Source organism: Vigna radiata, unplaced genomic scaffold, assembly GCF_000741045.1.
Source record: "Vigna radiata var. radiata cultivar VC1973A unplaced genomic scaffold, Vradiata_ver6 scaffold_179, whole genome shotgun sequence".
Classification (NCBI taxonomy): domain Eukaryota; kingdom Viridiplantae; phylum Streptophyta; class Magnoliopsida; order Fabales; family Fabaceae; genus Vigna; species Vigna radiata.
This window is the reverse complement of record NW_014542553.1, coordinates 485,756-509,201: the sequence shown is the minus strand read 5'-3', so window position 1 is coordinate 509,201 and position 23,446 is coordinate 485,756. Positions and strand designations below refer to the sequence as shown.

General features: G+C 26.6%; 1 protein-coding gene across 1 annotated transcript; it reads left to right on the top strand.

The window, feature by feature from the left end:
• The first annotated feature begins 9,584 nt into the window (after positions 1–9,584).
• LOC106780341 lies at positions 9,585–13,187 on the top strand. The gene is made up of 5 exons (XM_014668617.2): positions 9,585–9,701; positions 9,858–9,903; positions 10,181–10,821; positions 11,097–11,250; positions 13,023–13,187. Exons 1-4 carry the CDS (start codon positions 9,696–9,698, stop codon positions 11,247–11,249), a joined length of 846 nt encoding a protein of 281 aa, XP_014524103.1. The 5' UTR covers positions 9,585–9,695; the 3' UTR covers position 11,250; positions 13,023–13,187.
• The last annotated feature ends 10,259 nt before the right edge of the window (positions 13,188–23,446 follow it).

Here is a 23,446-nt window from a genome sequence, read left to right as displayed (position 1 = left end):
CAGAACAGAGATGTCCCACAATTAGGTGAAGATCCAAACTGCAAGCCAATGTACCGTTTATAGTTAACAGGGCAAGGAAGACAGTGCATCCTAACAGATTAGTCAGAGTGAAGGGTAGGTACCCTTAGAAGGGGGAAATGGAAAATGGGATGTGGGAAAGAAGCTAGAAAGTGAAAAGATGGTGTGGACAAACCTGAAAGCGGTGCAACAGTGGCTTTTGTACGATGTGTCTCTGCGTGTCATGGTCCCATCATCATAGAGATTTCAAAGTTAAACATGCATGCAAAACTCATTATTTTAGCTGTTTACTCTGTCTCTAGTATTCTCTTATACGTACATAACTACACATTAAACGATTAAATCTACCTGGTGTATGAAGAGTTTATTATTATTATTATTATTATCTTAACAGTGCTTTTAACTGTGAGCTGAATTTGTAAGTTAGCAACATGGAAGTACTCAATAATGACCCACTTGACAACATGAACATATATTTGACAGAGGCTTTCAGCTTTAAGAAGAATCCAAAGCGTTTTATTTGTTTTTAAGGCAACATTAAGAGGCATTAAGGGACAACAGATGAAGGGTGCATGTCATTTGCTGAATGCTACAACAAGACAATTAGCTATGAGTCAAAACATGGTACCATCATTTGAATGTCATCTTAACTCTGTTTCCTGTTGGCTAAGCCTTCTTGGAAACCTTCTCCAGCTAAGCTAAGCTTTCACTTTCATGGAACATTCTTCTTGTGAATGTCTGCTTTGCCCTCGTGGAAGCTTTGCCTCCTAAATTGTCCCTCTTCGCCTTCACACAATCACACTCTACTTTTTACGTTAATATATTCTTCCAATTAAAGAAAATCCAAGTATGAATTTAAGTCAGGTGTTATATAGAAACTATGAAAGTATAACATTATATAAAATGAAAGAACTATTAATTCATTGTTTTAAGATTTTGAATAAAAAGTGACCTGAATCTTTTATATAGTTAGATTCATATATTTTTTCGGGAAAATAATATTTTAACATCAATTTTTTGAAACTGTTTTGACACTGCACACGTGTCAAAATGTGGTTGGACGATTTCAAATTAAAAAAAGAACTTTAGTTTTTCTCTTTCAAATATGTTATTGTCTCAGTTTTTTTAATTTAAAATGTTCAACCACATTTTAACACATGTAAAGTGTCAAAATGGTGTTAAAAATTAGTATTAAAATATTATTTTTCTATTTTTCTGGTGAACCTTTTCCTCGATGCACCAACACGTATAACCACACTCTACTTTTTCCATTAAGATATTCTAAATTATCTCCTTAAAGAAAAAGACTAAAAATTAAAGTTCTTTCCTGTGGCAGACACTGCAGCATTGAGGAAGACTTGGTTGGACTATAGCTTACACCGTCGTTAGTGGACAACAAACGAGCGAGAAGATAAATACCTAACTATGTAGTTCATTCATTTCATAAATGTTCTAATAAAAATGTATACATATTAAAACAAATAATATAATAAAATCATAATTCATTAATATTCTGAAATTTCAACTATAGTTAAACTATTGAAGACAAGCTTTTGTTGTTTATACTAGATTTATCCAACTTGAACAAAATTGTTTATACTTAAAAGTGAAAAGAATGGTGATTTGTTAACAATAAATTAAAAAGAGATATGTTTTTGTACTTGAAGATCTTGATATCAAGAGTGGATTTGATGTGTGGCCATTTATAGAAAGATTTTTCACAAAATTTAAACCAAAAATAGGAACACTGTGATGAGGCCCACGAAAGCAGCAATTTGAGTACCTCATGTGAATATATATACATGGAAAATGGTATTTTGATACAAAAATTTTCTTTATTAGTATTTTTTTTTTATAAAAATGTAAAAGTTAATTTTTATTAAGATCATGTTGTTCTTATAAAAGTTTTCGTACATTGCGATAGAATAGAAAATAACAACAGCAAGTAGTTCATTAATGTGACTGTGCACCAACCACCAATATCTCTTGGTCGGATATTCTTTGACATTTCAGTGTTCAAACTTCACATATCTATGCGTAAAAAAAAACATTATAAATACTGAAAAATAAATCAATGGTTTCTGTTGTGTTATATACCCTCTTCTTCTTTATCTCTTTTCGTTATAAAGATTAAAAAAAAAAAAACAAGAAGCTCATCTTTACATTTCCCTCACCATTTTCTGCGTATTATAGGTTTTTCACAGTACATCCGTGAGTAAAAGTAATTTACTAAATAATTTATTTGAACGGTGGAATACAAAATTAAAAAAAAAAATTAGAAATAGAAAGAAGGTTCCTTTGATAACATTTTTAGAACATTACTAATAGCATTTGATTTGTTCGTTTTAAATATTTTTTTAAACATAAATTCAAACAGATCAATAAAATGATGATACGTGTTTTGTTGTAAAAAAGTTTAAAAAAAAAATTGTCAAAATATCAGAGTTCTTACAAATATATACATGGATTTATAATCCTATGCCAACAATGTTCTGGTTGCAAAAATTCGTCAAATCACATAGTCATAAAACAAAAATGATATTTGGTTAGAGAATTGAAAAAAATGATGGCTGAATAATAAAATTTGTTGATGTCAATGTTGTATTTGTCCTTTCGTTCTCATTGAGAGTCACAAGTGGTTCATTTACTAATTAGTGCTCTTGATATATCTCAGCTGTTTATACATATTAATCATAATTTGTTTAGGAAAATCTCGTTAATCATGTTTCAAAACCTCATCATCGCTGAAACAACAGAAAGCTGAGAAGAAAATGGAAGGAATTAATATAAGAAATTAAAAGAGAATAACCGCTAGTCCAAAATAAGGTTTTAAAAAGTCTAACGTTTCACATTTTTGTAAATAGAAATTCAATTAAGATATCGGAATTTAAACTTTTCCAACGTCAATTGATCGAAAATTGAGAATTCGAACATCATTGGATAAATTTCACGAAAATTTTTGGTAGATGAAAATATATTCACCTATACTAAATGTCCTAATTTTATATGTCAAAAGAGTATAAAAGGTCAGAGTATCATTTTTTAAATTTATATGTTAGTGAAAATATCAAAATTACACTACATTTAATGATTTTCTACTTTTCAAGAACTCGTAAAACTTTAAAAATGAATCACCATTTATTAAAAAAATAAAGGCGTTGATTAATTTAGAAAAACAAAAAAAAAAAAAGACGGTTGATTAATGTCAGAAATTACTATTTTTCGATATTAATTGACACCAATTTCCGACATCAATTAATGTTGGAAAATAACAATATCTTATGTTAATTAACTGTCTCCCAATATGATGTTAGTTTTTTATGCTAAAGGCTAAAAATCAATAACATCAAAGCTTTTTTGCATTGGTGAACTCTTAGTGAAACTCAAATTTTTGTGACAATTTCTTGTATGATATTTATAATTAGCTTACACATTTATAAAGACTAGTACAAAAAAATTTAATGGTAAAATGATTTATAATCACATAAATATTAGTTAAGGGATTTTTACTAAATATTTGTAAATATAATTATTTATAACATTTGAAATAAAAAATGAATTATTAAAAAAAAGTATTGACTATTTAAAATATTTTTAGAAGGTAAAAAATAATTATACTCAATATATACTATAAAAGAGAAATAAAATATATCTATAATTAATATAATATAATCTTTTCATAATAAAAATGATAACAATGTTTTTTAAGATATAAATAGTATTTCAATACTATTATCTTATTCTTTAATATAAACTGTTCATTTTATTTTTCTATTATATGTATATGTATGTTAAATTTTGAAAATAAAAAATATTAGGAGGCTCCAATAACTCATATACTTCTCTAATTTTTTAACCACTGAAATTATCTTTAAATGAATTACAATCCTATTTTTATAAGTAACAAAAAATAAATATAAATCTATTAATTATATTCTAATAATATAATTAGAATTGGTTTAAAATAATTTAAAAAATATTTAATAAAAAAAGTGAATTTATGTAAAAATACTAATATAATATTTATATAAAAATTATATTTAGAAATGTACAAAGTCATTTATTTAAGAAAATGAAATTAAATTGAATTAAAATAATAAATATAGAAACTGAATTAAATATAAAATAGTGGCGCATGATATTAATATTAATATTGACATGTAACCTGTGTCAGGATATTAACCGGAAAAGTGAACTATTTTTTTAATTAATAAAAAATATAAAATAAAATAAATTTGAAAAAAAAAAACGGAAACAAACAAGTTACATATAATATTGTCGTTAACTATTTAAACTCTTATGCCAAAACTAAATTGACAAAAATTTAGACTTCACATTGAACAAAATTAAATTAAAACTACATTAAACAAAATTAATAAAAATAAGAACTAATCTAGTATTTAAACTTATATTTTATGCTATGTAAAATTTTATACTAAATGGACATTCATTGACAATTTTATCTAACGTTATAACGAATTACTGTTTGAAAACAAAAATAGTATTCATCAAAATGAAAACAAAGTAACTTTTTAATTTACTTAAATATTTATAAATTTAATCAACGTTATTCTACATTTATATTATATAATAGATTAGTTAAATTCGTTTTCTAAAAAAAAATTAAGCAGCAACTGCGTAAGTTTGACATTAGGTGTCAATTAATCTTGTTTCCTTTTAAATTTTAATTACAAAAATATAAATATTCATCATATGTATCTAACAATTATGAGTATTGCTTCTACAATTTGATTTTTTTTTTTTTTATGTGTGAATGGGTAGACTCATTTGATTGAAAGCCTATCATAGATTGCTAACCCTACTAACTTTTAAATTTATTGACTTTTTCAATGACAAGCTCATTATCATGTAAGCCTATTATATTAACTGCAACCTCTTCCTGTCAATACAAATCTATTAGTTGATATTAGTTTTTGAAATTAATTTACATTCTTAAAAGCTTTTGGAAGCTAGAATTCTACTTCAATAAGAGCATTTATGGATGGTTTAGAACAGGTTGTTAACTTTATATATATAAAAGTAACGTTGCCTTAAGAATATGAAGGGTTTGGGTTTAGTTAGGATTTACATAGGTCTTGTCCAATAATTCTAATTGTGTTTATTATATTCAGCCTAACTCTGTTTAAAGTAGGATTTAAAATTGCAGTCAACGTTCATATTAACTAGGCACTATGTGTTATTAATGCTACTTGCATTTCAAGATGTTATTGATAAAGGAGTTTAATTTCTTTATATCTTAATTTTTGATGATGAACAATTAAATGATCATTAATAATTTTTTGTACAAATGACATAACAAATAACAAATATTTTATCTTTATAATGTTTGTGTCAGATATGTAATTCCATTAATATTGAATGAATCAAGCTTAAATCAGTTATATAATATGTTAAATCACTTAGGAAGCTAAGAGGGGCAAACTGCAATATTAATCGATTATACAGGTTACATAATCGATTAAAACAGAGAAAATGTCATAATTTATTTTATAAGTGAGATAATTTGTTAAGTATGACAAATAGATAGCTAATATGGTTAAGTGTTAAGATAATCGACTAAATAAGTTTGATAATCGATTAAAATAGAGAACTAAGTCTAATCCATTACATAAATAGTCTAATTTGTTAAGACTGTCAGAAGAATCAGGCGTAAGCCATGAAATAATCGATTACATATTTGTGATTATGTTAAAACAGAGAAATTAACATAATAGATTACATAAATAACAATCAATTATACTGCAACATGATTTGAAAATCCTTTATATATGTGACTTAAAACCTGTTTACAAAAATGTTAACATTTTCAAATACTCACAAATCTTCTGAGTTTGTGTACATGTGTTCTCAAAGAAACGTTCTTGAAGGAATCAAAGCTTTTTTGGTGATCGAGCAACAAGGATTCATTCAAGGCAATTGAACTACATTGGTTCTGATTAATCCTGCACTTTGAAGAGTGTGTTAAAGATCAGGTTCTTCAAAGAATTTGTATTGTGTACTTGTGCGGGGTTAGCTAGGTTTAAGAGTTGGGATTACTCTTGGTATTTGTAAGAGATTGAGTGTGTTTATCTCTTGTGTTGTTGAGTGGTGAGAGGAGTGCATTGAGAGAGTTGCCTCTCTATTCTTGTATACTCGATCATTATAGTGGATTCCCTTCAACTAAGGTTGTTGAAGGAGGACTAGATGTAGGCTTGTGATAGCTGAACCGGTACAAATTGTTTGTGTGTTGATCTTTCTTTACTTGTTGATTCATTATTCTTTGTTTATTGATTTCAAGAAGCCAAGAACTCATAAAGATTTCAAAAAGACTATTAAAAAGGGTTAATCCAATTCACACCCCCTATTCTTGGCTTGAGATATAAGACCTTTCTTTTTTACAATTTTAAAAGGCATGATAAGTGTGGTGGTTTATGGAAGCGGAAGTATGTTCAATGTTTATGAGATTGATAAGTCCAATACCGATTTATGTGTAGGAAAAAAAACTGACTAATCAATGGAGAAAATGTTAATAGTAAGGACAATTTAGAAGTTTTGGAGTCAGATAAGAAAAGTGAAATATTAAAGACCTTAAATGAGAAGTTTTGGAACATCTTGGAGGTGAAAGGAATTCGAGAAATATGTGGGAATAGGATAAAATGACCTCATGGAGATGGAAAAAGACATATCACTTTTAAATACATTTGATTGATTGATATTAGTACTTCTTGTTGGGTAAAACAATAAGTTTTATACCAAGAAAAGTCTATCAAATAATGTTTGTAAGTTTAACAATAATTATGTCCATAAATATATTAAGAATATATCTCATAATTAATAATATAAGATAAAACAAATAGTCATTATGATAATTTATCTCAATAGCCTAAGTTCAAGAATAAAGGTCTTGAATGTCTAATTTGACAAAAAGAGATCCAAATAGAATGTTTCTAAGATCTTTATAAAAATATGTATACCTTTGTAAGAACATAAGAAAGACAAACGATATTATTTATTACTTTAATGATAATCAACTTCAATATGTTTTACTCTTTCACGACAAACAACATTTTGAGTTATATGTAATATAGATTGACTATCACAATACAATTTCATCCTTTTAGAATCAGAATCTCAAGTTATCAAGTAACTATTTGAGTCATTTTAACTCACATGTAGTCACCAACATAAAGTGATGTTCAGGAGATAATAACTTTAATTTTAACTTTTTAATTGTGTTAAGTTTTGTGAATAAAATAAATTTTTCATCAGTTTTTATCCTATTTAATCCTTAAGTTTGTCTTGTTTTTATTAGTTGTTATGTTTTAGTTATTTTGTGTTTAGTTTACTTCTAATGTCCTTTTGAGTATTGAAATAAGTGAATAAGAAACAATTATGGTAAAGAATAACAAACTAGACTTTAAGAATTATTTCATATAAATATAAAAAGGGATTTTGTGTTCTTTTGTGACTTTATTGTCAAAATAAATTATAAATGCAAAAATCGTGATGCAAGTCCTATTCGAGATAATAGTATTTATTACTTGATATAGTTTCATGTAAAACTGAGATATTATTTATTGTTTCATTATTTTCCAACATACTAAAGAAGACTGAGGAAGTTTTAAAGAATGTTTGTAATTATAATTTAATATCGTATTGTAATAGAATACCTTATCTCACATGTCTCTTCAAATATCTAATAACTCTTAAAGTTCTCTACCAATATTATTTACCGTGTTTTTGCATAAACTTGGATAAAATTTATATAGAATAAACAACATCAAGTCTAATTCCAGACACAAACTTTAACGTAGATATAAATTTTGATATAATTCATAAATCAATTATATTCTTTTATTTATAATAGAAACTGTTTTAAATATTAATAATTTTTAGTTTATAAATTATTATCTAAATTATTGACTAATTATTTTTTATTTTTAACATTAGTTGTTATTTAAAGATTTTGTTATACTGTAAATAAATAACATTGCCTTTTAGTATTAATTAACTTTTTTTTATTCAATATTTGTTTGTTCTCGATTAAAAGATTTTTTTTCTCTCTTATGTTATCTTTCTATTTTTTTTAATGGTCTCTTGGGATAAACCTACATCAAATTCCAAAACATAGAATTTTTTTTATTTTTTATTTTTGTTTCATTTGACTTTACGTATCTCCATTATAATACGTTACTCATAATCAATCTATAATTTTTTTTTTTCACTTATCATTCCATTTATTTCAACCTAATTTATACTTTTAAAACATTTATTTAGAAGGGAAAAAAAACAAGAGTGTAATCTGAAATAAAAACAATTTTAAATAAAATAAACCAACTAGTACGCTTATGTATAAAAATTTACGAAATTAAAAATACATGCATAAACCATCAGTCTTCTCTTTCCTATTTTGTTTGTGCTTGAATCTTGTCTTTATTTATATCTTTTTATTTGACCTAGTTATACATTGATGTATTTAAGACAAAATATTTTACTCAACTATAAATAAAATTTTGCTTACAAAAAATAATTTTTATTAATTAGAATATAAGTTAACCTTTCATATAATTTTTCATGATAATTAAATATTCTTAAGGATTCAACCTATTTATATATTGTTAATATATGTAATTAATATGCAATGATTTGTGTATATTAAAATATGTTACTATAAAATTTATATTAAAAAAATTATCCAATATCATTTAAGTAAGGTTACATTACTTAAAAGAAAAAAATTTTAATTATTGATGCTAAAAAAATTGTTTAGTATTTTATAGATACATGAATATATAATTTTTTTTTTGTATGAAACTGTCTAAATCAGTTATTAATATAATTTGAACATGTTTAATATATATAATATTAGAAGTGGACTTTAAGTTTAACTCAACTCTCAGGAAACCAGCTTGTAAGTTAAGGTTTGCATTCATTTATATACTACGAATTTGTCTTATTTTTAGTCGATTTAAGACTTCCAACAAATTAAACTGATTTTAATGTAGCTTTTATGCATGGATTTTAACAGGTATGAGTATTTTACTTCTGAGTGATTCACGGTGCTCAAAAGATTATGTCATTGAGAAGTACGCACAGGAAACATTCAACTAGGAAATGAACTGGACCAATACGAACTGGTTTTTAGATTGCACCCAAACTGCTTGTTAAAATGACTCATGTCATTTTGGGTTAAACATTGGCAACAAAGAGAAACTAATCATCGAAGAAGAGGCCTACTAGTTTTATACACGCCGTAACGTAACTTTCAATACCAAATTTGTGATTAAAACTAATTTGAATACATTTCTCAATTATATATAGTCAACAGTATTGCAAAACCAATTCCAAGAATATCTAAAACAAACAAACAACACCAAACGTTTCTGTAAATGAAAACCCCCCATCAGCATGTGCAACGTGAAAGTGAACAAGTACTGATGAGAAGACTAACATGATGACTCTTTAAGCATACTATGCTACGGACACACGAACATGGTTGAACAACATGGGGGCCAGTGACCACGTGGCACAGCCTAGTTCAACCACCAATGTTGGTCCTCTTTGCGGGTTTATTCCTGTTCCTTATTATGTTGACCTCCACACTCCTTCACCCATTTCAATATTACGTACCCAGCACAGCCCCATTCTCTGGCCAGCTTTTCTGAACGAGAAAAACAATGAAGGTGATGATTGAATTGAATTGAAACCATGCACACAACCATTTTCCTCTTCATGCATATTTTCAATTTCTTGTACTACTTTTCCTTTAGTCCTTGTAGGTTGGAAGTTTATCATATGTAGTGTTCTTATAGGTATTCATATATATGTTTTTGTCACAGATCTTCAATTGGGTGCACAAGAGGTTTCACCATAACTCTCTGAAAGGTTTGACCTATATCTATAACTTCTCTTACAATTTAATAAGTCTCATCCTTCACAAGCTTCAAATATGGTGCCTATGAACAAATCTCCATGATTATGTACATAGGCTGTTTGTTCCTTTTTTCAAGAGAGTGGCAACTTTTCTTCTCTGATGAACTCTACTGTTTAACCAACTGAATGGGATCATGTGATCCATTTAACCAACCTTGAATAGTACGATAAGGTTTTTTTTTATGCAGTGTCATCTTCTCTTCTAATGAATATTCTGGCTTTCACGCAGATGGGTTTGCTTCAAACATGAAAAAAACTGAACCTGCAATCAACAACGCGGATAGTCAAGCTTTGCTGAAACAAGTTGCCCTTACTGAATCACTTGGTGGATGGGAAGACGGCATTCTAACCATAGGAACTCTTGGCTATGATCCCTTGAAGTCCATGAACCCCCACAAAGAATACTTTGCTTTGGAAATTGAAGTTGAACAAGAAGAGGGTGAAGGAGAGAACAGCATCATGGTGGATGAGGAAGAGGAAAAGTGCTATAGTCCTGAGCACGAGGAACTGAATCCATTGATATACAACACATTTGAGCACAACTTTGAGGATATTGTCAGTGAAAACTATGATGATGGAGATGTGGTGAGTTTCAACGAAATTGTGATGGCTCCACCTGTGATTTGTGATGAAGTGATGGAATCATACGATATGGAGGCTGATGAAAAGAAGAAGAAAGGAGAAAGGATCACATTGGCTGATCTTTTCTTAGCTGATTCTGATGTTAAGATAAAGCTTAACCCTGCCAAAGTCTGTCAACTTGCTTCAAGTGAAAAACCAAACCTTAAAGCAAAGCATGGACTCTCTTTTGCCAAGAAGCTCATTCCACGCGTTAAGGACAATCCCCATCCAATGAAAGATATAAAAAAAGTAAGTTATTACAGAAAAACAGTTTCATATTCAATAGATTTTCATTCATATACCACTTGCAATATTACCAATGTCATATGGTTCTTCAAACAATTATTATAAAAATTAAAATAGCAAATATATATAATGGATTGTAATTGAATAATAATATAAATACAGCCTCAAAATTTTGGTTGTTTCTTGGAATATATGTGTGTGTATGTATATAGTGTTGAAAGAACAGATTGCAGATTTGCTTGAATTAATTTGATTAAGTAATTTGTAATGCTGTGTAGCTGATGAAGAAGATGTTGAAGAGGAAAATCCACCCTGATCTTGATGTTAAGAATCTCAAACCAGAAGGTGAGGAAGTGAGTGCAGCAGGGTTAAACCTTGATGATAATCATATGAATGAAGGCAATGACTCAAGTTATTTCCTTTCAATTTAAGGTATGGCAGCTCCAAAATTCCCATTCCTGCAATGCCTTTTAGTAGAAAAATATTTGCAGTAAATCATGCATTGGAACACAAAAGACACAATTAACGTTTAATCTTCAATTTTTCCACAAACGTCCCTCGTAACATGATTTTAGGTTAGAGCATGTTAATTTGATGGCATAAATTTAATACTGTTGGCAACTTTGCTTATACCTTTTTTTTTTCTCTAATAACAATCTTTGTATTAATATTTGTGATTTTAATCTTTATAATACTGAGGTTAAACTCGTAATATGTATATTATTAAACCAATTTTCATCAGTTAAACAAAAAAGCTTTATGACAAATTTATTTCTATAAAAAATAATATTAGAAATAACTTGTAAAATGAGGTTTTCACCAATTTATATATATATTTAATTGATTTTATCTTTAGTCGATGTACAACTTTCAATAAATAATGATTGTAAAACCAATGTTTTTCCTGTAATCTTTACTAGAAACCTTAGCTTGTAAAAAAAATACTCATGTACCTTATCATTTAGAATAATAATACTAGGACATTCAACATAAAACATAAGAGTAAAATGATTATAAAAGTATAAATTTTTATATTTATTAAAAAGAAAAAGAAATAATAATATTAAACAAAATATAAAAAGTTTAAGTGTCTCAAATAATCGTTACTCTATCATTTAACACGACAATGTCTTATAAATTTACAACTACTACGTATAGCATATACTAGAGATATGTATGCATGCATTTTCAAGCAAGAGGTCATTTTCCAAATGATAGACATGGACCAATTATTCACAATGAATGGGTCCCTCCTACAAAATAACCCTGAAAAATTCCAAGCATGGAAGTCAAAATAACATCTTCTCAATAATCTTAAAAAGTTGCATTCTCTTGTTGTGACCTTTTGCCAGCCAATCTGATGGCAAAAAGAGGGGACAAAAGCCACGCTATTTATCTATTTATATTATAATTTTATTCACAATTTTGTTAACACTAAACCATATATATGACAATTTGAGTTAGTTAAGAGCACTAGTTAATTATTATTTTTTTATCAAAATAAGGGCACTTGTTAATTAATTTGATTAAAAAAACTGAGCATTTATTATGCATAAAATTATCAAATAGCTTATACAATATCGGTTTTTTGTTATATTCCTTTTTATAACATATACAATTTTTAATATCATTTCATTTAATTATAGAGGCTATATAGCTATAATTTAGGGTTTGATGGAAATATATAAAAGTAAACATAAAGACATACACATGGTCATCAGCTTATCAGCTGTCAAAGACAATAGGTTTTGTATTGGCATTATTCCTATCATATAGCTATTATTGATTCTTCCACGAGTTCGATCTGAAAAGTAGGAACAAGAAATTTGTATTTTTAATTAACATATTATTAATAAAGTTTATATTTCTGATTAACCATTTATAAATTGTTGAGTCAATTTAGCAAAATTAACTTATAATGAAAAAAAAAAAAAGAGTTAAAGAAAGACAGTTATATGTACATTATATTCGAAACTAATGACATGAAGAATGATGATAGACACATATATGCACCATATATGATATCTCACCTTTTGTAAATTAAAATCAAACTCGTATATGAGAAACAAATTACACACTTTAAGAAAAAGATGTACTTATAATACGGATTTGTTAATTAATTATCGTTTCAAAGTTTTTTTTTTTAAATATTTGTCATTAGTTAATGATGTAAAATACTTTGTATTGATGATGGATTGTTGCAGGTACTAGCTAGTGTTGAGCTGGTGGGAGTATCAGTGTTTAATTATCTGGAAACGTAGATTTGTTTATGATATATGTAAGATTAAATACTTAGATTTTGTTCTTGTTTCTTTATGACCAATGCATTGAACCGATGTGATTCTGTAATTTGTGGTATCCCTTTGCTTCTGTTGGCTTTAGTTTAATTTGACGTAAGGAGTGGATGTCTCAAGTATATGTGCCTGTGCTTCAGGTTTATATTTTGGCACCCCTTTATGCATAGTTTTAGATAGAGTTGTTAAAACGGGTAATCCAGTCCAACCTGGTCCAATTTATTACGGGTTAGTCACTTAGGTCTTGTTCACTTGAGTAGATTTGGAAGAAAGAAATTGAAAGGATTTGAAGGTAATTTTTGTTGTTGTTTATTTGAATAGATTTGGAGGTAAGTGAGAGTAGATTTGGAAGTAAAATTTGTGAGAATTAGTGTAAGATTTTATTTATGTGAGAGATTAAAAAAATTTACTTCCAAATTCACTCTCACTTGCTTTCAAATGTATTCAAATAAACAAAACAAAAAGATTATCATCAAATCATCTCAATTAGTCTCCCCCAAATCTGTGAACAAGACATTAATACTGTCAAAACGGGTGATCCATGCATTTTGACAGCTCTAATTTTAGATAATAATAATAATAATAATAATAATTGGCTTTAATGCATGCAAGCACAACATTTATGCTAAAAGAAATCATTTTAAAAACTTCCACCAAAAAATGACAAGCGAATAAGGCATGCAAATCTTATAAATTTTATTGTGGTTGATGCATGTTCACAACAAAATAATGTGAGTGTCAAAAATTATTACGTCCCCACACCCTCAAAAGTTGGTGCCTAGTGTTTGTCTAAACATTTACATTAATTTGATATATATTACAAGGATAAAAATGGTAATAAAAGAATGAATTTTTGTATTTTATTCATAAAAGAGTAAAAAAATAAAAAATAGTAATGTCAAATGAATATAAAAGATGTGTATCAAAATGTCATTTTTTTTGTCTAAATAAAATATTTCAAGAATGAAAAAGGATATTTTTGACATACATAAATTTTTTATATTTATTTGATATTATTTTTATTTTTATTTTTTACTTTCTTCTTTTTAGAAAAAAAATAAAAAATATATTTTTTTATGATCTTTTACTCTTATATTTTATGTCAAATGAATATAAAAATGTGTTTTGCTTTCCAATGAATATTAACCTGATGAAGTTGTATTTGAACGCCCATTAGTTTTAGTGCAAGACGCTAGAAACAATTTGTATCGTTGCATCACTGAGTAGTTAATAGAAAACATATCACAGTAGGGATGATTAGTGTGAAAATGAAAAAAAATAACATCGTTTATCTAATATAAGTTACCTAGTATATCAAATATGTATTAGATAAAAAGCATGGTGTTACATTACGAAAAAAAAAGGTTATAAAAGTTAAAATTACAAGTTTTATGAATAAAAAACTGTTCCAAATAAAATTTTAGACAATTAAAATAACCATCAAAATTACATATACCAAAAACAGTCTCTGACAATATTGGCCTGAAGGCTGCAGTCTATATAGAAAATCTGAAAACGTGTTGCTCAGAAAGTCAGAGAAAGTCGTAAGTGGCTATGCTTATTCAATAAATATATAGTTATCAGCAACATCATTGGCTGATAAGTATTCAATAAGTTGCTGCTGGAAGCCAATAGCAAGTCTATACTTATCAGCGAATCAAATAGCAAACATAGGAAATTGAAGAAAGAAGGAAAAAAAAAAGTATCTTTTAACAATTTTTTCTTTCGTAATTTTTTGACAATTATAGTTTATGATTAGTCTGTTTTAATTTTTTTTTAAAATAAATTTAAACAAACCAATAAAACGTCCTATTATAAAAAAAATTATTAAAAAAAAGATTATTAAAATATCATTGTCCATTAAAGAACCGCCCTTGTTTTTTCGACAAACATCTAAAACACAAACAATACAAATCTCACAACTTTCTTAATGAATGATGAACAAACCTTATATTTTACTGTATTATTATGGACTAATAAGACAAATACTTTATCGGTAACTCGATTTTTTTTCAACGATATAAAATTCATTGATAATTTGTTAGACTGTAAAATTGTACAAAAATTTATAATTATTTTGATAATTTTTGACAATATATACTTTGTCGTTAAAATGGACATATCAACGGAATTGAGATCCATTAATAATTTGATAACGATATTTTTTCTGAGTAATCTTAATATAGGTATTTCGTAGAATTATGATATTTTAATAAGTTTTTTTAATATTTTTTATAATAGATTTTATGTTATTATTTTATTAGTATGTATGAATTTCTTATAAACGTTATAAAAAGATTATAAAAAAGAATTATTAAGAAAATATTTTTCCATTTTTATTCTCCACAGTCACATCAAACCTACGAAACAAAACATGTCAATGCCCATTGAACTAATAATATTGAGGGACTTAAATACAACCATCTAACACTTAAATACTATTTTAACATCCTCTAGTTTCATCACATTTACTAATAATTTTTAATTCCATAGTTAAATATTTTATATAAAATAATTTTTTTAATAATCCTTAAATGAAAGTATACTTTTCTTTTATTTTAATTAATGAACTTATACTATATAAATAGTGAATTATCTTACAAGAAAAATAATTTATAATTCTAAGATCTAAATATTTACCCTTGTTGATGAGATAAACCAAGGTTGGTTAGTGTTTGAGTAAGTAGATTCATTTGGTATAAAAAATACCCACACGTAGAAAATGCACCTTAAGCATCCCTCAAGAACATCAATTGTATATCACACTTTGAAGCCTAAACATGAAAAACAAGAACGAGGGGAAAAGAAAAATATTACAAGGCGTGATTCGAAAAATTCATTATTCAAGCAAACAAAACAAAAGCAATCACATCTAAATTGTAAAATATCGTAACAATGTCCGAGATCTGAACGAAGAACAAAATAGTATACATTATCTGGAGAGTTCTAAGCATTAGAGAATCAAAAACCAAATTAAAAGCCAATACAAAAAAAAAAAAAAAATCTGAATAAAACATGATGAGCCTACCATTTCATTACTAAGTCGCTCCCTGTAGGCCTCTATCTTTGCTAACTTGTGTAAAGAATACCCAGAAAAAAAATCACGATAAAAATATGAATCTAAACCCTAAACAATGATCTAGAATGATGAAGATTAAGCGCGACTCTTGAAGAACAACCAGGCTCGCCACATTCTCGAAGAACATCGAATAGAAAGCTAAAACCGCGTCACAGAGAGATCCAACGCCTTGTAGAAAGCAACAAAAGTAAATTGAGAAAGAATGTCACGCAAGAATAAGAATACCGAAATCAGCTTCCTTTGGAAACGCCAAAAACCGAAAACAAAAGTGGTTTTCCGACGAACGGGAGAAGTTTTCTGGCTGGACCAAAAAACGGAGAGAAATAGTGGATGATGAAAGAGAGGGAGCGAATGCTTAGAAAACCGAAAAAGGGTAACCATCCTTGGTCGATCTCATCAACAACTCTAAATGGGCAAGGAACTGAGTTTCACTGTGGCAGAGGTGAAAGACTTCAAAATCCGACTCCAGAGGGCGGCCGTGGAAAGGAAGGGGCAACTCGCAATCACGGTGGAGGTGTTCGAGGTGACACTAGAGGTGGTGCCGGAAGTGACTGTGGCAAAGCCGGAGGGAGAGGAGTCAGGAAAGATTTCAGAAAAAAAAATATTTGGCACAACACCACCATTAGTTACCTCATCTTATTTTTAACATTCTTACTTTTGAAAACGTAAAATTCAGGTTGAAAGATAATGACCAAAATGTAAGTTAGTTTGAAATAAAAATTAAAAACAAATTTGTTTGATAGTTTAGATAATAAAAACATGTTTAACCCTATAAATAATATAAATAATATTTGATGTATAATTGTGACAGTCTCTCTTTTATGTTACTTATATTCAAATTTTTTTATTTAAATATATTTTTATAAGTAAATTGAGAAATTAAGAAACAAAGACTTTGTCAAAATTAAAAGATGATTTTGAAATGCCAACTAATTTCTATTCTTAAGTCATCTCAATAAAATTGTTATCACTTCCTTCCAATCAATGGATTAGGCTAAAATTTTTATAGAGCATTATTATTAAAATATTTTTCTCCGTAACTGATGGGATTTAAAATTGGAAGCTTATCTTAAAAGAAATAATTCCAACATTTTAGTTTAAAAGTTAGGTCTCTAAATACTTTTTTGAATTGTCTTGGTAAAAAATTCGCTTCATTAGCCTTGGATCAAGATAAAATTTTTATCCAAAATTCTTAAGACATATTACATCATTTTAACCGTTGAGATTACCATTTAAAGATATGTGCTTAGAGAAAAATTTTCTTAGTTTGAACTAATGTCATAAATTTCTCTTGATTCGAGTTATTTCAATAACAATCTAATTCCAAATTCGTTAATCATTGCATTGAACTCAAACTTTTATAATATGATTTTAAGATAATCTTCACTCTAATCGATTGGATTTATATTGGATGTTTTGTAGTAAGAAATATAATTTTGGTTTAATCATTCCAATCGTTTCTATTTTCGCTAATTTTTTTAATTAGGTTCCTCATTTTTTCTTTTTCTCAATTGAGTCCCTATTTTTGAAAAATTGAAGCAATTAGGTAAGTGTCGTTAGTTTTGTACTAACACCATTAAAAAGGGTGACATGTGTCAGCTCGTGATTTTTTTGAATTGTTTAAATATATTTTTAATTATTTTTATTTTTATTTTTTTTATTTATTTATTTTAAAAAAAATTGTCACGTGTCAAGTTGATATTGAGCCACGTGGCAATGACAATGTGAGGTGACACTGATAGTGCCACGTGTCACTATCAGACCACGTGTCATTAGATTTGTCTCAATTTGGTCCCTATATTTTTAATTTGTCTCAATTTGGTCCCTATATTCTTATTTTGTCTTAATTTAGTCCTATATTTTTAAAAAACTAAACAATTTTGTTTTTTACAAAGAAATTTATACAAATTAATTTTTTATTAAAAAAATAAAAAATTACAAACCAACATATGACACATTTTTATTTATATAGTAGTAAAGAAATCATTTAACCTAAATAATATGAATGAGTAACTTATAAAAGTTAACATTTCAATAATAAATATTTTTGTGAAGGTAATCTACACAAGTATAGTCTCAATATTTTCTCAACAATTAACAAAAAGTTTCTAGAGTTAAATATTTCGATTTGAAATACATCATTACTAATAATTTGCTTAACAGAAACAAATTTAAAGACAAAAATTTGGAAAATGTACATACTATATTTTATTTGGGAAGGAAAAAATATTTTTAGATTTTTAAAAAAATTAGGACTAAATTGAGACAAAATAAAAATACAAGGACCAAATTGGAACAAAATAAAAATACAGGGACTAAATTGGAACAAAATAAAAATACAGAGACCAAATTGAAACAAACGTAATGACAGGTGGTTTGACAGTGACACGTGGCACTGTCAGTGTCACCTCACACTGTCATTGTTACGTGGCACAATGTCAACTTGACATGTGGCAAATTTTATTTTTAAAAAAATAAAATAAAAATATATTTAAAAAATTCAAAAAAATCACGAGCTAACACGTGTCAGCCTTTTTAACGGTGTTAGTACGGAACTAACGATAGTGGCCTAATTACTTCAATTTTTCAAAAATAAAGACTCAATCGAGAAAAAAAAAATGAGGGACTTAATTGAAAAAAGTCACTGAAAATAGAAACTATTATAATTATTAAACCTATAATTTTCACATTTGAGGTAAGAAACAATTTTCCTCCCAACTATCATAAATTACTAAATGTGAAATACTATTATAATATTTAAATAGAGAATCGGTTTTACTATTACATGCTTGTGAATGTATGAAAAAAATAATATTAAAATAATAATATAATAATAATATAAATTTTTTATATAATGTTAAAAGGAGAAGTGAAACAAGACGAGTTCTAATAAATGCACTCATGAATCTTTCTTTCTCATTTTTTTCTATTTCCTTTTTCTTTTTTATTTTAAAAAAAATATTTAATCTATGTTAAAATAGATTTAAAGTAGTTTGAAGAAATCATAAAATGAATTGAGAAATAAAATTTTACTTGGACAGAATATTTTAATATAAGAAAAGCTAGATATTTATCATTTTTATATATTTTATTTCATTATATTTATTTATCCTAATTATGTGTGTTTCTTATTTTTATTGCATTTATTATTTTATTTATTTAATGAGGTATCCATAATTTTATTTTTTTATTTATTATTTTGATTTATTTAATTTATTTAATGATGTGTGTATAACTTTATTTATATTTATATTTATTATTTTGTTTATGTGATTTATTTAGTAACATTTTCATAACACTATTTTTATTTATTCATTTTGATTTATTAAATTTATATGTTTATTATCTTATTTTTATTTTTATTTTTATTTAGTAACATTTTCATAACGCTACAATTTAATTTTATTTATTTATTATTTTGTTTATTTAATTTATTTAGTAGGATGTTCATAACCATTTTATTTATTTATTTTATATTTCATTTATTTAGTGAGGTTTTCATAATATTATTTATATTTATATTTGTTATTATTTTTTGTTTATTTTATTTAGTGAGGTGTTAATAACTTCATTTTTATTTATATTTATTATTTTGTTTATTTAATTTATTTAGTGAGGGGTTCATAACTTATTTTTATTTAGGTTATATATATATATATATATATATATATATATATATATATATATATATATATATTAGGTTATTTATCCTTACTAGCCATAAGAAAAAAATTATTTGAATCTTTGTCAAGATATTATAATGTGAAATTAATGAATTTATCCAAAATATTTGGTATATTATTTTGGTATGATATAAATTGTTTAAATTAAATTGATGATAATAAAGTTATATGTATTATGATTCAATGTGAATTGTTTATCCTTGAATTTTTTTTATGGTTTTCATCTTCGATGATTATATATGTATGTTTATATTTATGGAAGTAGACATTTCAGTGGCAATAGTGAGGATTGACAACAAGCTTATGATGTTGTTGCAAATAGGAATGAACACATGTATACATTTATGTTTTCATGTATTCGATAGTATCTCCTCACTAATAAGATTGATTTAAAATTATTTAAAATTTTGGAGGACTATAAATACGTGGTATATAGATTTACACATTTGTACAAAATATTATTATTTAATAATGACCAGATTTGGATTATTACAACTATCACCTAAGACAGCTTATGTTTTATGCAAGCATGAACTTAATTGTTCTAGTTTAAAGTAGTAAAGCCAATTATATGTGATGAATGCATGAGATTGGTTGAGTAACCTTTTTCATGGTCATCATGAAAAAATTGGTCATCTTAACATCTTAAATCCAATAAGAATAACATTTCAAGTTCATAGTGTATGTTCTTTATTTAATGTTTTCCCCTCTTTTCCAAATGAATGTAGTAGTTTGTCACATGTTGAGTTTCAATCATCTCAATCTCACATTTTTGCAATAGAGTCTAGAGCGAGTACCGTATTGTTTAAATCTTATAATTTTTAGTAGATTAACAACTATCAAAAGATGTAAATCACTATCTTCATAAAGATCTTTCCGCAATGCCTTTGACATTTGTTTATGAACTTGTGTTATCTGCAGTTTCAATTCAAGTTGCACAAATTACCATTACCAATACATTGTTTGAATTGGACACAGTCAACATTTACAGTGTGAGCTCAAAGTGCACATATTAAAAGATTTAAATCATAAGTTTTTTTTTGGACTCTATTTTTGGAAAATGTGAGATTCGGTTGATTGGAACTCAACAAGAGACAAACTACAATATTTATTTGGAAATAAACACTTCCTCTTATAATATTGAAATTTCATTTTAATTCTCCCATTCAATACAAAAAACCTGAATTCGACGGACAAAACCATTGATAAACAAGTATTACAACATTATCGATAGATATTACTTATAGATGTTATTGTTGGTGTAACACCCTAATTTTGGGATGCCACAAGTTTACACAAATTTTTGAAAAATTAACTCTGATACCATTGCAGAATACGAATTGTATAAAAACTTCTATTTATTTTAACTGAATTTAGAAAACTTCATAAATCAAATGTAACTATAAAGTGTTCACAATTGTCTAGATATAAATCATCCTCTTCTATCCTAATAAAATATAGTCCTTCCTTTATGAAACATATCTAACTTGAGTGTTAGAGTGTCTTTTACAGGTCAACAACCCATCGGAGTGGATGACATTCTCGGGAAGGATTGAAGATCAAAAGATAACAAAGCAAAGAAGAACGACCGACCTTCGGACCAATTCGACCGAAACAAAAATTAAAATTTAATTTATATTTAATTTAATTTATCTTATATTTTATATATTTTTTGTAATTCTATTTAAATTTTATTTTAGTAATTTATAAAATATATTTTTTAAAATATTTGCGGATATCCGCGTGTTTTTAAATATCCGTTGATATTTTTAAGCGGGTATCTGTACGGATAACGGGTGAATTTTTTTTTATCGGATCGAGTTGCGAATAGACATTATCCGTGCCCGACCCGACCCGTTGTCATCCCTACCCACAACACTAGAGAATTTTAAACTTAGTTATTCTCTCATTTACTCTCATGTAACCCTCAATTTAAACATTCACTATACTTCCTCTATTCCTAAATCATGCAATAAACCCCAAAAAATCATTTTAAATACCAAGAAGCTTTTCTCTCCTGATAGTGCCTCTCTGTGCTCTGATAGCGTCTCTCCCTCATGTTCTCTCCTTTCTCATGTTCAGATGCAAAGCCAAAACCTAACGATCCTTCACTCTCTTCTTAGACACTAAAGATTGTGTATAGATGGATTCTAGGGTTTTCTTTTCCCTCTCCCGCAGTTAATAAATTTTCGTCAATAAATTCTTTCTCTTTTTGTCTAATTTGAATAAATTTAAAGAAAAACCATGACTCACTTTATTCACAATTTTATTTACTTATTTTTATTGAGTTTTGTCTAGTCATAATATTTATATTTTCTCCCATTTAAACTATTATTTGTTTCACACTACCATAAAGGATAAGACTATAGTAGGAAAAATGACTAATCCTTCATTATTATCGTAAAATGATCATACATTCTTTCTCTTTTTCTAAAACGTCAAGAAAATGTAAACACTAACTACTAACTCAGTATAAAAAAATCTTTAAATAATTATCAATTTTAGTCAAAAAATAATTAGTTATTATAATAATTCATTATAAATTAATAATTATTTAAAAATTTTCTTGTCACTACCTTGTTAATTAAACGTTTATTAATTATTTTCTTACCGTACTTGAATTTAGAAAAAAAGTAAGCAGTAATCCAGTAAAAACATTAACTTTCTTATTCCCAGATTTAGAACACATTTTTCATAAACAACAATACGTTTTATCACCTTAGACGTTACTGTAGTATGTTTATAATTGAATTTATCTAAAAACTTATTAGGTTCATTAATATGTTAACGGTTACACGTTAAATTTCTTAACCTTGTGTTTACAATGACCATAATAATCCATAAATTAAAGTTTGAGAAATTATAATGACAGAAACATAAAAAGAAAGTAAGTAAAATGTGAAATAAATATTTGCATGTCCGGAAATCAAATAGATGGTTTTTGTTTCTATTTATTTATTACTTTTTAAGCTTAAGAAAATATAATTATTTTTATAATATTACATATTTATTTTTACTTCATTTTTAATCATAATTATTTTATATTTAATTTTTTTATGACGTAAAAATGAAAAGAGCTAACATAAAACACTTAATAATTATTTATTAAATCAATAAATTTATATACTCAATTTATAATCTATATATTAATAAAAAAGATTGATTTCTTTTACCTTTCTTTCTAATTTTACCCTTATTAATATAAATAATTTTATTATTTTATCTTTCAAATTTTATAATTACATTTTAAAATTTAATTAATTACTTATAATAGGAAAACCACCACCTTCGTGTCAATGACAATGAAAGTAGTTTCATAAACAATTAAGTTTGTAGAAAACTTTACAAAATATATATAGGTTTAATGTTTTCATAAGTCTCTATTTTCGTCTAAAATCTCAATTTTTTTTTTCGATGTTTCAATTAAGACCTTATTTTTTTAAAATTGAATGAAATAGGGTCTTTCTGTCAAATTGAGATGACGTAAGATGGGTATGTTGATCGTGTAGTTTTTTATTACGGCCATTAAAAATGTGACTGAATTGTATTTTTTTAATTTTTGAATCAGAAAA